A 16,206-nucleotide genomic window follows, 5' to 3' on the forward strand; every position below is an offset into this window, starting at 1 on the left:
ATATATTGATTTGCTATTTTAAATAAATTGCCTTTTAAACTGATCTTTTGATATGACAGTGTTAAAAAACGATCAGATAATTATTTAGGCAGATCATTACAAAGCTGTGGTTGGTTTGTAGCAAATCTTTTACACTGTGCCCTGTAGAAACCTTTGTGGGTTTATGGCTTTATATTGCTGTTGTAGTTGTCAGAAATACTGGCAGATCACCAGATTCTTTCTTTTCATCACAGTCATTTGTTTCCTAGCTAAGTATGAAGAGAAAGCACAGAGCCTTGGGAGCAGATTATATCCATCCTTTTGAAACACTGACCACATTTTCAGTGCAATACTCATCACAACTGCTTTCAAAAGAGCAGGAAAAAGGCGGAGGTGGAATTGTTGGTAAACCTTTTCAGATGCTAGGGTGTAGGCCAAGCTACAAAACCCTAAACCCAAATGAACAGGTTCTGACTTCACGGGAACAATCATGTGGCACAAAAGCACTTGGGAGGTGACAGACAAGAGGCCCTGTGAGAGCTCAACAACTAATCCCACCTTCCTTTTGCTGCTCCAGGGCACACATGGGACAGGGGCAGACACAGTGCCTCAGCCCCAGCCCCAGGGCCATGAGCAGGCCCTGAGCAATACCTGGTGGCTGCTGGTACTGAAGCACTCCTGTGGCTGGGAGAGCCTCTTGCAAGGGCCCTGCTTTACTCCCCTGCTTTTCTTGTTCTTGTTCGTTCAAAGTGTGCTTGGGATGTATGTGGTGTGTCTATGTATTAGTAGTCCATTGGGATGTCATCATGAAAAATCGGGATTCATTTAAGAGCTTAAGAAAGACAACTGACCTAATTCTGATGCACTGAGAAAGTGATATGGGACAGTGCACAGCAAACTGAAACTGGTTTTTAACTTAGAAGTAGGTGTGAGGAGTTTCCTTACTTGCTGTTCCCAGTCTCTGGCGCATGCGTGAGGCATTCCTCCACAGCTTAAAATGGGGTGATAATTGGTTCTGCTCATGTGTAACCACGACCACATTTAATATCACCCTGCACAGAGCTTGTTCTTACCTCACTGTTTAACAGCTCAGGCAAAGCATTGCCCTCTCCAAGAGCTGCCAGGGTTGCCCATCTCTTGCATCATTAGTGTGCTGTTGAGGTGCATCTCCCCATTGTCCCTGCTGCCTGTGCTTGCTGCTTGCGCATGGGGCAGCCTTGGGCTGCTGCAGCCAGCTTCATTTTTGGGGGAAGCTAAGGGTGTGCTCCAAGGGTCAGCAAGGGTGCACTGTAGAATCGTCGGATCAACCAGCTTGGGAAAAAGCCCAACCGTTACGATAGGTCTGTCAAGCCCACCACTAAACCATGTCATTAAGGGCAAACTGATCTCCTCCTGTGTCTGCCCGATGATGTCCAGCCATAGACATACCTCATATGCCCCCTCATAGTGGACCCACACAATAGAGATGAGGCCTCATGGCCACCCCTCACAGCCCATGGCTGCCCCTGCTCTCACCTCACGATCTCCCCTGAACTCTCTTGGCTGTCTTTCCTGTCCCATCATGATCTACCCTCATCCCTCATGGCTGCCTCTCCTGTCCCCTCAGGACACGACTGCACCACCTCTCCCCTCATAAACTCCCCTCATGGCTGCCCCTGCTCTCCCCTCATGATCTTCCCTCGTGGCTGCCCCTGCTCTCCCCTCGAGAACTTCCCTAATGGCTGCCCCGCTCTCCCCTCATGGCTGCACTTGCTCTCCCCTCATGATCTCCCCTCATGGCCGCCCCTGCTTTCCCCTCACAATCTCCCCTCAGCTTTCATGGATGCCCCTCCTGTCCCCTCATGATCTTGCCTCACATGTCCTGACTGGCCCACGTCTCTTCTGATACAGTGATCTAAATATTGTCCTCTGAAGTTTGTCATCCACTCACCACTGAGAGGATCTGTGCTTTTGTCAGCACATAGAAAAACATCCATGTTTTCATTCTCATGATGATTTGTGTCTGCATAGCCCTCATAGCATGTTAATTCCAGCATCTGGATTTCCAGCCTATGATCACTTCAAACACACGTGTTTCTAGGAGCATGCTGGCCTCTGCTCTGGTAAATGTGGGAAGTGCTTGTATCTGGCATTACTACCGGTTTTCTAAGGTGTGCTTCAAACATGGCTTGGGCTACTAAGGGGGAGATCCTGTCAATACTGAAGTTCATAGATGCAGTCAGAATCTATGGTCTTCATTTTACGCTGTCTATGGGAAGGGTTCCCTTCCACAGTCGCACAGTTCTTCAGTTCACGAGCAGGAATGCAGCTGTTTCTGTGGAATAGCAAGGTGTGACTCAAAGAACTAAATAGGGAATGAGATCAGATATTGCCTAATTAACAAAATACATGTGGCTAAAGTGCTGTTTTGAGAGTATAAAAATTGTCAGTATCTGGGTCATGTGGGAGCACAACAAAGCCGTTCTGAATTTATTGAAAGTTAAAAAAAAAGTAAATTAAAAAAAGTAGTTGAATCCATGCAGTGAAATAAAATTGCTGTACAGGAATCTCATAAAAAGGTTATCTATGCATACAGGGCAGTGCAGCAGAATTGCTTCTGTTTAACACCCTCCTTGCCTCCCAGCCGGCTTATCAAATCCATCCACACACTGTAAGTGTTCTCTGTATTCCCCAAAACTTATTTTTAAGCCCTCAAAGATAAAATGAAAGCTTCCACGGGGAGCGTCTTCTCATATCCTGTAATACTTTCTTATACACTCCTAGCTGTTCTCTGTTGCTGGAAGAGGGCTTATGGAACTGGATTTGACCTGCAAGCCTCATACATTTAATTACCATTTTATTTGGCCAGATGTTTAGGCTAATTGCAAACCTGAAATACGAGCACTAGAACATAATAGACTGCTTAATAGGCAGACTTCTTGCAGACCAAAGCTCTGCATTTATGAGGTCCTCCATATGTCTGAATACCACAATCCTAACTCCACCTCTCGCTAAGCCCTTCCTCTGGTCTTGTAGACCAAAGACATGCACAAAGTCAGAAAGTGAAATGCTAAATGCTACATCCCCTCCTCCCTGTATAACTGGACTTGTAATTCAGAGGTTGTCCTTGTGTATTCATTACAAAAAGTTATCTGATCTTCTAACATTTTTTTAATTTTCACAGATTCCTCAGATTTACAGTAATCCCCGACAGAAATCACTAAACCACATGGTAGTTAATGTAGTTTTAAAACAAGTCGGATGATGGCTGGCTTACTCATCCTTTAAGGAGCAAATACGCATCTATAGGGACATTGAAGCTGGCAGCTGAAGGAGATACAGTCTTACTGAGAGAAAAATAGGGAGCACAGTCAAATCCAGGGATGCATCTGAATCTGTTTTCCTGGGTGGTTCCTATTCCCTCGGATACACTGTGAGCTGTATGGAAAGTTGGTTCTCCCACTTCATCTCTCTAAGCAAACACTTCAGCATTCAGGGCTTTCAAAAGGCTGACTTCAGAGAGCTAAACTCATTGAAGCATTTGTAGGTAAAAGTTTCAAAAGGCTGAGCAAATTCACTGAATAGCATTTGAGTTTACACCAAAACAAAACATCAAAGTGAACTAAAGCGCTTTCTTCCACACACCTCACAAGGCTGTGTGACTTTCTGGCTCTCTCCAGTTTATGTGTTCTCACACTATACAGAGTTGAAAGAGTCCTAGAGAAGAAATCAGATCATCATATCTAAAGAGAGAAGGACTGTAGCCATTCCTAGACCTTTGACAGCCCCATGGTGATGGTTTATCATTAGCTCCCCGCTAGCCTACCCTTACAGAGTCTCTGTATGTTTAAGCATGTGCAGTGAGGATCTGCTGGGCTTTGAACCTGCATGACTCAATCTGCAGAAAGGACCAGCAGGCACAGGTATGTTTTTGTGCGTGCTGTGTAATTGAAAGCCCTGACAAGATGTTCTGCTGTTAATGGTATCTTTAGAGTGAGGGTTGGAAGGATGAGGGGCTGGGTCACCTTGATGGAGCCAGCCAAAGCCAACAGGGCTCTCTGAATTGGGTCAGACACTATGCAGTGGAAGCATCGGTGAGACCCAAAGGTGGCATCCACACACAGAAAAGCCTGTGTTTCTGACTAATATAGAAATATATCCCAGGGGTAGAAAGCTCAGCTCTAAATCACAGTTTGAATGCCTTCAGGATTAGGGAGCTTTTAGAGCCCTGTAAATTGGTTCAGGTTTCTCAGTGTTTTGCAGGAGCGATTATTTTGTGAAGTGACTAGCTGATAACAAAAAAAAATAAAGCTGACGGGCTCCTTCAATGCCTCATACATCATGTGTGTTTGAACAAGTTGGTATAGGATAAGGCAGGTCCAGGCCAATTGTATTTATTGGAGCATTCATTAACGTGATCACTTATAATGACATAGACCCTAATATGTTCTTAGTTCTATTTGCTTCTACAGGACTGTGTGGCTGAGCCTACATTTTTCTCATTTTTGTCTTTCAAGTACCTTTTACAAGCAGAATGAGAGGTGAAAATGCAACACTGTGTTAAAGAACTAATAGAAAAAGGCATCCGTTGTTTAGCTGCATTACAGTAGGTTGATTTTATGCCCAAAGTACTATCACACCCTTAGTTGTAGAAAAAGCTATAATGTATCTGGGAAGTTGGACCAATAAAACCAGTCCATGGAGTGAGAGCTAGAGTTTGGCTGTGTACAAGCCCAAAGCTGCGCGGTGTGGTGAAAGTAACATAGACGTGTTACTTTTGGGTCTGTGTTACTTTCATAGTGAAATGTCTGTAGGAGACATTTGTCTCTTTGCAAAGCCAGCACCTTGAGCAGGGGAGGCTGGCAATGAGACAGCTCACTACTGCCTGTGGCTGTGTCCTGTCATGAGTGATGGTTCCTGAGGAGATCATGGGTCTCTTTTTGTGTGCTGGTGTTGTACCGGGAAGAGATTCAAGCAGCCTCTGCCCTCACTTCTGTGGGAAGGAAACTGGGTCTTAAGGGTTGGAGGAGAGCTGTGACAGTTTGAGATCGTAGAATCATAGAATAGTTTGGGCTGGAAGGGACCTTATGATCATCCAGTTCCAACCCCCTGCCATGGGCAGGGACACCTCCCACTAAACCAGGTTGCTCAAAGCCCCGTCCATCCTGGTCTTGAACACTGTCAGGGATGGGGCATCCATAACTTACCTGGGCAACCTGTTCCAGTGCCTCACCACCCTCATAGTGAAGGATTTCTCCCTAAGGGGTTCCTCCCTTTGGAAAGCAGGATGATGGCATGTCTATTAACAAAGACAACCTGTGTCAATGAAGCCTTGTCCTACCCTAGTTTTTCACCAGCTTTCCTCTGCCTCCCATGACCTACTGAATGCTTTCGCACAGCATAGCCAGGAGGGACTCAGAGGGTAAATGAAGGCCTTGGATACATGCTCTCCAGCTGCCTTTGTTGAGATACCCACCCATTGATGCATCTGTAAGCCTCTTGAAGTCTTGAAAATATGTAAAATCAAATGTGACCTCTTTCATCATGCTTATTCAAAGAGGTAGGTTTTAAAGTCAGGGGTTAAAACAATGCAGCAGGGTTTCTTGTGTCATGTGAGGATCCTGCTGTGTTGGCTGGGCTCTCCTTGCAGAGTCCTCTCCCTTCAGAGGGCACCAAGGCTCAGGACAGCATGAAAACACTGGCGGCCATTCATCACAGCTGTAGCCACATGATAGCATCTGCTCATGTTTTGCGTGCTACAGCAGATCTTGAATGGATTTCCTTGAGGAAAAGGAAGAAAAGCAACACCACAATTTTCTCTTTAGGCTAAAGCTCTCGAGGGAGCACCACATTTTATGTGGCAATGAAAGGACATTCTCCCACCATGCCCTTGGTCATGCGCCTCCATGTGACGGGGTGACAGCACGGGATTCTTCTCACCAGCTCTGTCCTCAAGGCACCAGATAGGACTTGCCAAGGATCAGAGGCATTCCCCCAGCCATGCTAAGTACTCTGGGTAACAGCCCAGCTCTGCTAATGCCTCATGTCAGGCGGTCAGCCATCTCCTAGGAATGCAATTACACTCAGAACAATATGGCACAGGCTAGATAAGGAGGCTTTTTCCTAAGTGCTTGGAATTTTATAGTCTGAAAGCTGGTATACCTAGATTCCTTCAATGTAATGTCTGAATTAATTTAAAATGGAAGAAAAAAATAAATCACATCTACATTAATAAAATATTTCTTTTCCAAAGACAAAAACTTTTAAGCAAGCATCTTTAAATGCAATAGAGGTCTTTCTCTTTGATTGCCGGGGTCTGATGCTATTGAGCTCCATGACTTCGGTGGTAATGAGGCTGATGTAAAATAACTGGAGACCCGTGAAAAGCACAAGTGGGTGAGCTGAAGACTCACAGGCAGCCACAAGGGTCTGAGACTTGTTCCTCTCTTCTAGGCACATTTATCCTCCCACAGGGAGCAGGGTGGTGGGACATGCAGGTGCCTATGTCGCTGCTGCTGCTGTCCCAGTGGAAAGCAGTGACCAAGTGGCAATATGTGATACACTTATTTTTGTTTTCTTTCCTGCTAGAGGTGCTGCTGTGAGTTCAGTTCCTTCTCCCAAGTTACAAGCGATAGGACACAAGGTAATGGCCTCAATCTGCACCAGGGGAGGTTTGGATTGGATGTTAGGACAAACATTTTCACCGAAAAGGTGCTCAGACATTGGAACAGGCTGCCCAGGGAAGTGATGGAATCACCATTCCTGGAAGTGTTCAAAAACCATGTAGATGAGGCCCTTAGTGACACGGTTTAATGGTGGTCTTGGCGTTCCTGGGGTAATGGTTGGACTTGATGATCTTAAAGGTCTTTTCCAACCAAGTTAATTCTGTAATTGTATGATACTGGATCAGATTTGGATTAAGAAATGGACCAGGGTTTTGGTGGTTTTTCTAAAAGTGAATTTTAGGTAAGGTTTGGCGAGGAAAGCTGTGGGACATATTCTCAGCTTAGAGCTGTGTGCAGACTAGTCCCTTTCACCTCACCTGAGCACTGATAATTTCTGCTTGTTTCTCTGACACTGCAGAAACAAAGAACAGGCAGAAATGTGCTAGTTTGTATTGATAGGAATGGGAGGCTTTGCTGAGAACGGGTCTTCAATGATGTGGGCAGTAAATCTTCTATTGCCTTCCCCAGTCTCAGGAGGGCTGGTAGAGCTTCTGCAATGAAGAAAAATGCTGGCTTTTCCCATACCAACACCTTCAATTTCCAAACTGAAAACTGAAGTTCCGAACCTGGAGAAATACACTGGAATCTGTCAATCTTTTGCAGACTCTGGCACAGAGTCCAGAGCATCTTTATTTTATTTTTTTTCCTTTATTGACATATTTTTGAACCTCTCTACCCAGATCTAGGATGGTCTGCTAAAAAAGCTGATGTTTCTTATCTGTGACAAGATTTCTGTAGACGTTACTCCAGTCTTCAGCAATGTCTCTGTACTGAGCAGGCCCGGGTAGGAATCCCGTTCTAAGAGTTGGCTATTAGAAAGGTTTGATAATTTTTTAATTGCTTTGATCCGTAGTCTTTGATCAAATCATGAGACCTGGACCTTTAATGTGGGTAAGAAAAAAACCACAAGGGGTGTCTGTGTGGGCTGACTGCACCACAGGCTCTGTGCCTGTGTCATTCTCCATAGAGGAAGGTGATCGGGTGGAGTGATCAGACACGGTAATTTGGTTGCACAGGAATTTCTATTATCCCCAAAGAAGCCTCTGGGAACGAAGCCGACAAACAACTGTTGTCCAGGACTTAGAAGACGGCAGCACCATGCTGTGGACATTCCCCATCAGGTTTCTGTTACTCTCAAGAGTCTGTGATTCTGTGCACACTAAGTGCGGGTGCTCTCTGCAGGTCTATTGACAGCTCTTTCAGTCCAGTGGGCAGGACGCTGTAGCTGGAAGGATTGCAGAAAGTCTCAAAAACCCTTCTGAGGTTTTGGCCTTTCTGTCTTTCCCTTGAAGAAAACAATCAGTTTTTTAGGAACTGTAACACAGCATGTAGGGACGTGATGCTTCCTTGACAGTGCAGATTTTCAGAAGCCTAGAGGGATAGATTTCCATTTTGGAAGTGCAAGATGGCAGTGCTTCACACCTAAACCCATTCTCGTTTGTGGTGCATTTCTTACTGTGCTGAATTACTCCAGTGAAGGACAAGCATGCCAGTTTTGTCCCGTAGTTAATGAAAAGGACTTGGAAAGGGACGAGCAGAGTATTTTCTTCAGCTTATTATTGAGATATATATTGAATGATTTACACAGTGAAGCCAAGGCTGCTCCTGTATAAGTAGAAGATGTCAGACCTTGAAGCGAGAAAAGAGGATATAGCTGCTTTCCTGTGGTTAGGTTTTGTATTCTTTCGGTTTTGTGACTATATTTGAAAGGAAATAGAAAAAAGCCTGTCATCTCTAAGGAAGCAAAGATCTTCCTTCCTGTTGAGAAGGGAGTCAGCAGGGATGATAAATTCCTTGCCAAGTGAGTCATTTCTTCACTGAAGAGACTTCAAAGCTTTAAAAATTACTTTTTATACCATGGAGATTAGATATGAAATTGCATGGGCTCTTAATGGATGAAGCTGATCTGTCCCTTGATGGGTATCAATACATAGAAAGATGGCAGGGAATTAAGCGATTTTGAGTGAGATGCTGCAATATTACATCTTCCCAGAACAGAGCTAACAAATACCTGTTTATCGTATTGCAGGCTGACAGAAGTGAGAAGCAAGTGTTTAGGACTGCTCAATGCAGCAATCAGATATTTTATGGGCTAAGTAAATATTTATAGGATAAATAAAGGAAATCTAAACTACAATTTTGTTTGACAGTCACACATTTTCTTGAAATGTGCCTGGAAATGACATGACTGAAAATAGCGTTTAAGAGGCAGGTAAAGTGAAAGTTGTTATACAGTGCTGCCTATTAAAGCTGTAGTCCCTTGTGGTTGCCTTCTTAGCTGTCATGTTCTTTGTTATGAAGACCGCTGCCGTTTCTGGTCTTGTGGGAGCTGAGCAAACGTATTTGTCCTACTGCTTTCAACTTGTACAGTTACAAGGAATTAACTGTACATTACATGGAATTAATTGTGCATTAATGCTGGGCAAATGTCAGAGCATGAACTGAGACAACGGGCATGGAAGGGCATTACTTTCTCTTTTTGAGTACTTAATGACACAGTAAGGTGCTCATCATCAGCAGATCAGTTTCTCTAGCACCTGAGTCTTCCCAAATGTTGTATGTCAATCCTAACTTAATGCTCTAGGTCCTTAAACATCTAAAAATGAGATGATGTGACAGAGGACTTCTTGATCTGAGTGGCAATTCCTTTTGAAGGGCTTTGACAATCTTCCAGGCTTAGCTTAGGTGAATGGTCAGCATGTTACATTACATTGTCACAAAGCAAAACCCCCATGTTTCATGTTTAATTTCCCACTGAGTACCACGGGTACCAGTTAGTAGAATAAAACCCAGTTAAAATCCACCCAACATAAAGCTAAGCACCCCCCCACCCCGTCATTTGAGGCACCAGTGCCACAAGCCTCAAGCAGAAAGAGCTCTGAGACGGCTCCCACGGGAGCTCCTGCCAGAGGGGATGACTGTGACTCCGCTGCACCAGCTGGAATACCCTGAAGTGCTTCAAAAACCTCCGTCTGCTCAAGCAAGGGTGAACTTAAACCTTCCTAGCTTAAAGAAAAATTAATTTATTTTGATCAGAACTACAGTCCAATCCTTTTTAGGTGGAGAAACCTCCTTTTGAGGAAACTTTTTAAAGGAACCTTTTCAAAAGTACTTTGACTTAGTTCAACTCAATTGGTTCCTTACCAAGCTGTAAATATTTCCAATAAATACATCACTGGTGGTGGGAGAATAAAACTGAACAATAAGCATGCGATGTGAGCAGCCATACAGGTTACCTGGTTGAAGGGAAGAAGTACTGAACAGAAGTTATCTGCTGAAATACTGAGAGAGAAATTGCCTGCCAGCCTGGGTGCTGTAAGCCTGGGACCCAGAAGCATCCTTGAGAAGCACAGCAAGCATCTTTGAAGTGCAGCTGCATACCTAGAAACCAGAGACATCCTGAGACACCCTCGATGAGCACAAAACCAAGGAGGCTAGAAAAAGGGAAAACATCCTGAGAAAGCAAGAGTTGGTAACTGCCATTGGCAATTCTAACTGCAAGAACAGGAAAAATACTGAAAAATAAACACTGGTCTGAGAAAATAGAAATCATCATCTGCTGGCTGTCCCAGGTGAAACCCAGAAGTTAAAAGCATCTACTGGCTGCTCAAAATGATGGCTTTCCTGTTATGTCTCTATGACTCTGCCTGTTGTTCCCTTGTTCCCTCATGGAGCTCACATCTAGGGCCTATCTGCTTTGTCCTCCCATCTCTGGGATGGTTGGCGCCCTTCGGAGATCTGAGGAATGTGCTCGGTGCATCTAAGTGCATGAGAGAACCCATTGTATCTGCTACTACATTATTAGTTTGTTTCACTAGTAGGAACTTTGTTGTAACCTGTAATATATATATATATATATACGTGCATACACACACACACACTTCATTGCTATTTTTGGGTGCTGCTGCTATAATCTACTGTTGCTATAATTAACTGCTCCTATATTATAGATTGTTGCTCTACCATCACTTGCAGATTCTACTTTATAATAGCTTGATATACATATATATGCAGTTGCTTTCTTGATCACAGGTATACTTGCTAATGGTGGTATTTGTGTGGTGTTTGTGGTCATCTGTAATAAAGAAAATTTAGACGATAAAGCCTCAATGCCCTTGTGTATTACAAAACTTTATGAACCCATGGCCATAATCTTGCCTGTGCGCCAGGCAACCCTGGAAATCATGATACCACGTTACAACTTAAAGTCACCCAACCCCAGCTCTTAAGCACAGGATGCAAAATAGCCAGAAAAGAATAAGGAACAACACGCAGAGAATTCTCTAATATCAAAATATAGCAATTTATTCAAGACACTGAATATGATCTGTTGATTCTCTCCTTAAAACAAATGAGCTACAATACACAACGTGAATTTGAAGAAAGTGTGGGTGGGGAGAAACAAAATAAGGATGGATGTTGTTTCAACAGAACCTGGGAAATGCTGAAATGAGAACCAAGTCTGGCTGCAAGTCTGACACAGACAATAAAAACTGCAGAAGCCAGAATTCAGAATTTCAGTGAGTGGCTGAAAGAACATTTCTGCAACTGACAAAGAACCACATCTTTTAAAAAGGCAAAAAGAGGAAAAAAAAGAAGGAAAAATTAAAAAGGGGGAAAGAAAAAGAAACCCCAAAACAAAGCAGACCCTTACATTTGACAAAGTGCACTTCACTTGGCTCTAAAATTAGCTATTTTTTTCTTTTTTTTTTTTTTTTTAAACAAATTAAAAGGAAATTTCTAAGATGTAGCATGGGGTTAATGTGTGTATAACCCTGTAAGTCAGGCCCTTTAGTGCCCCATAAGGGACCCAGTGTTTTCTACATAAAAGATTCAGTATCCTTCTAACCCACAGAAGTCGTGTGGTTTTTCAGAACCATTTTTTCACTTCCAGGCCAGTTCCAGGCAGCCAGCAACGACAAACACCCAGAAAGTCCTTGGATGGCTTCAGAATCCTGTTTGGTCACTTCGGTTTCTCAATTTCTCTTCTGTTACGAAGAACTAGAAAAAAATAATCAAAAATATTGCATGAAAAAGACAATGTCCACCAGCCTGGTGCTTCCTGCTGTTCGGTCATGGGGAAGCCAGGGGATGCTCAGTGGAGGAAAGTGAGAACACCCACAAGGGCAGTTCTGCGGGCATAGGCTTAGATATCCACATCGAAGTACAGCCTGGAAAAGCTTCTCTCCCACTGCCCACCTCCTAAAGAAACCAGCTCCTTAGGCTAGGATTAACTTTTGCAGCTACATCTTCAGCATTCCTTAACAGATGCCCTCACTTCAGCTGGAAACTCTCTACTACAGCATCTCTAAGGATTATGTCTTTAGGGTCTTGGGGAGGGGAAGAAAGGCGAACTTCCCCAGCTTCTCACATACGCTGCTTTCAAATCTGATGGTCTGTACAGAAAACTCTCTGGACCAGCAGCCTCTTACACGTGGGCTTTGCAAACCAACTGATTCTGAAATTCTTGTTTCTCTTGGCTTCTTACCTCCATGTAGGCAGGCAGAGGAAAAGAAACATGGAAAAATTAAAAAGAAACGGGCATCATAGACACTGACAAGTTATTTGCAGTAGCTATCCCAGGAACAACCATGAGACATGGTCCCTGTAGCCAGCCAGCAGTATGGTGTCATTGAACTCAAACTCAGCAACCTCATCTCTTCAAATCCTGAGGTCTGGCCTATTCAGTGGTTGCTCAAGGGACAGAGGCAAGGCGAGGGCCCATCCGCACTGGCCCCCGCTGCCTGCAGCCTGGGAGCTTCTGTGTGTTACTCTCAGAAATGCCACCAAAAGCAGCGTAGGAAGTTAACCGTGTACACACAATGACTGTAACCAAACCATTGACCCAACCATGCTTTATAAAACCACATTAAACCTTTGTATTCAAATTCAAGTATTTCTTTGAACAAGGAGTCTTTTTTCTGAGTAGTGACTTTAAAACAGTAGGTACACATGGTTATAACCCAGTACAAAACTGCCACGTGGTTATCTACAGCTCATGTTCTTGGAGCAGAAAATTAAAACCAATACATAAATGCATTTAACATCAAAAAACAATCCTTGATGCCTTTCAGGGTCCAGTTCTTTGATATAAATTACAAACAAGCCTGTCATTAATAACCAAAATCCCATGTAACTGTTTTCACCTCAGGATTGAGTAACCTTTCTAACAGTTATTTCTTTTCATTCTTGTCTCCTTTCCAAATGTATCTCTAAGAAATGCAGCTGAAGCTGGCAGTGGCTAGTTCTACTGGAAGGACCAAGATACTGTATAGATACAAGCATAAAGAAAGGAAAACACAGGAGAAGAAATGCCATACAGATTCCATGATGCCACGATGATGCCATGGTTCTTGGCAGGTCTTATGCCACCAGTTCAGCCCTAGGGCTCTGGTTTTACGTTTGTTGTTCAGATCCCATCACCACTTCAACAGCTGTGGTCAGATCAAAGGGAAGATCCTGTGTTAGGGAAATAGTGACTTCAGGCAGGAAGGTACTACATGATGTTAAGGCTGTTCTCTGCTTGCTTGTTTTTCTCTCTCCTACAAATCCTGGCCTAGTCTCGGGGCTAGAGAACACTCCTGCTTCACTTGGCCAGTTTTGAGGATTTGCCTAAGTAATGGCTGCCATCCCCCCAAGTTGCTTTATAGCTTACAGCATTTTCTGTACACTCTGCCTGTGCATCCTTCTTGGCATCCAGTGTTTGCTCTTAGAGTAATGCAGTGTTCAGCAGGCACCGCTGCCATGTCTAGCTTGCAGTACGGAAATCTTGTCTGAAGTGAATAGGTTGGTGCTTCGGAAATCTTTCTTGCCATTCCGCTCATTTCACCCACTGCAACTCTAAGTGGTATATATGTTGAGATAGAATTCAGATATCCTTTATCATGTCCCCACCTAATGGAGAGTCCTATGTTGTCTTCTGAGCACCACACTGAGGACACCCTCAAGGCTGAACCTGTCTGGGCAGACACTGAAAAGTGAGAAAAGTGCAGATCCAGAGCTTCCTTGTAGCACAGAGTACACGTACAGCTGAGGGTGAAGGCAGCACCACATACTGCCAGATGCAGTGCACGAGCCTGCTTCTAGGTGTGTGCTGACCATGGATGGACAGGAGCTTGGCAAGAGTCCATTTTTCAGCTGTGACAGATGCAGTGAATGTATCTTGGTTCAACTGGTCTCTTGAAGTCAGTGGTAAAATCCCATTGACTCACTGGAATAGAAACAGCTGAGTAGGATGAGTAGTGGAGGACAGCATTGCTCGCCATAGGCAGCCAATCCCATGTTCTGTATGAAATTTGAACTATCTCTAACAGAAAGAAGATACACAAACATTTTCCCCTGGTTACTGAGGATAAATGAAAGCATGGACTCAAGAAAATGAATGCTGTCTCAAACTTATGTATCCCTTTTAATAAGTGTACATCATCAAACAGTCACAAAAATGAAAAGAGACTGTATATAAATGGCTGGCTGCTGGAAGAGGACTCTTAGTAAATGACTGGCATTTATTGTATCAAATGGCATTTTTTCTTAGAGCACTTTCTGAGAGACAAGAGAAAAAGGATACTGCACCTTTCATGTTCCTTGGACTGTGTCATTCTTTTTGCTTGAATTACACAACTGGTCTACATTTGGTGGCCATTTTAGGCTTTTAAAACTGTTTAACATAAAAAATATTTTTTTTCCAAAAATACACTGGGTTCTTTCTGTTAAAAGTCATCTTTCTCCTGTAAAAATCTTCCCCAGCACTGCATTCTTATATAAAGCACTTATTACACAATTTGCTGAAAGTGCCCTTGAGACGCTAAGATCTGAAGCATGGAGGATTTTTTTTTTCCTTTTAAATGGAGAGAAAGAGAGGGAAAGGAAGAGAGAAGAGAGGAGAAGCAGTCTGTCAAAAATTTTCATCGCCATGTCCACCTGGCTGCATCTACTATGGGCATACAGGGAAAAAAAGAACAAAAAAACCAACAAAAGGGTAAGAAGAAAGAGGAGAAAAAAAGGAAGGAGAAGCTGGGATTGGAAGGGAGAAATAAAAGGAAAACAAAAGGTTCATCCTAAGCCTGGGATCCTCCAGGCTGTTATATTCCAGCTGATAGAAAAAACCACTGAACAAAAAAAGTAGTCTAGAAAATAGAAAGTGTTGTGATTACAAAGTTGAGCATTTCATCAGTACAAACTGGTCTTTGAACGTCCTTTGGGAGAGCAACTGTAGTGTCCAAATTGGAAGGAAAAAATACAACACCGCATGGAGGAGGATTTTTTTTCCCTTTTGGTTTATCACAGCATTTTTCTTTTTTTTTTTTTTTTTTTTTTTCCTTTTCTTTTATTAATTTTTTTTGGCACAGCTTTTCTTTTTTTTTTTTTTTTTTTTTTTTTTTTTCCCCAGCCATCAGGGCGAGTTCTCAGATGCAAACCAAACAGTGCAATGCCTAGCTGGTGGCTTCATGCTTCCAAGGCTCAATGTTCCGGGTGAAAACTATTCCCTCCCCCTCTGAAGTGACTGCGTTTTTACTCCTCTATGAAGGTTACGGACAAAATACTAGACACCTGTGGCCAGGGAGAGTTGGTTTCACGGTACACTCTAACTTTGTTCAAGTTCGTACAGTTCTGGAGCTGTTAAGAATAGTTTTGAAGAGTGCTTCTCCCCACACATTCACTGCTGGTCCATTTGAAATTTCTTCTAAAACATTTCAGTTTTACTTCCGCAGATCTAGAACACAAACCTGGAGAGAAAAGACTCAGCATTAAGAACCATTTCTGAAGGTGATATGGAAGTCCCATTCATTTATGGCCCTGTACAGACTTGATCAGTATGTTACACTCACCAGCCTCAAATCAGCCTGTATGGGGTACCTGTTTGCATGCACACAAGTAAGGGAACAAACCAATATGGGAGAAAACCCAAGTGAAAACCACACATTTGAATTTAGCTGGGCTTTCATTGGATTACAAGCAAACATTTTGGTGGCATATTCCAGATAAGACTATGGGCTCTTTTTGGTTGCCAAAATACAGCATCCACTTCCATTTCTGAAATATATCCAAAGTAGATGCAGGCCTGGCAGGCATGACACAGGACTGAGAGTGGACATCCGACTGTTTGGAGTGGCTGTTGGAAGCCAGGCAAGACACCATCTCGGATGACACCACTAAGCTCAAGCAGCTGAACCATGTCATAGGTGCACCCTTTGTTAAAACCAGCTGAAAAGTACTGCTTTAAATAGTTATGCCAGCCAGCCATGTAGAAGAGTTATTTTAAAAGGCTGTAGAGTATATGTAACACCTGTGCATTGCCCAAAGAAGCTGTGGCTGCCCCATCCCTGGCAGTGTTCAAGGCAAGGTTGGATGCGACTTGGAGCAACCTGCTCTAGTGGAAGGTATCTCTGCAGGGGGACTGGAACTAGATGATATTTAAGGTCCCTTCCAACCCAAACCATTTTATGAGTCTATGATCCACAAGCTACAATTGAAATTTTTTAAAAGTAACATTAACAAGAAAAATAGTAATGAATAATCGGTA

At 43.3% G+C, this 16,206-nt stretch overlaps 1 protein-coding gene across 7 annotated transcripts in view; it reads right to left on the reverse strand.

The window, feature by feature from the left end:
- Positions 1 to 10,962: 10,962 nt before the first annotated feature.
- The window catches only part of TBL1X (transducin beta like 1 X-linked), a 197,052-nt gene continuing 191,808 nt past the window's right edge, over positions 10,963 to 16,206 (reverse strand). For all 7 annotated transcript variants that reach the window (XM_080612229.1, XM_080612228.1, XM_080612230.1 and 4 more), the window contains one exon: positions 10,963 to 15,409. In XM_080612229.1, coding sequence (XP_080468355.1) covers positions 15,383 to 15,409 — 27 coding nt within the window. In that variant the 3' untranslated portion in view covers positions 10,963 to 15,382. The remainder of the gene's footprint in view (positions 15,410 to 16,206) is intronic.

This window comes from Psittacula echo (genome assembly GCF_963264785.1).
Source record: "Psittacula echo genome assembly, chromosome: 3".
Taxonomy (NCBI): Eukaryota; Metazoa; Chordata; class Aves; order Psittaciformes; family Psittacidae; genus Psittacula; species Psittacula echo.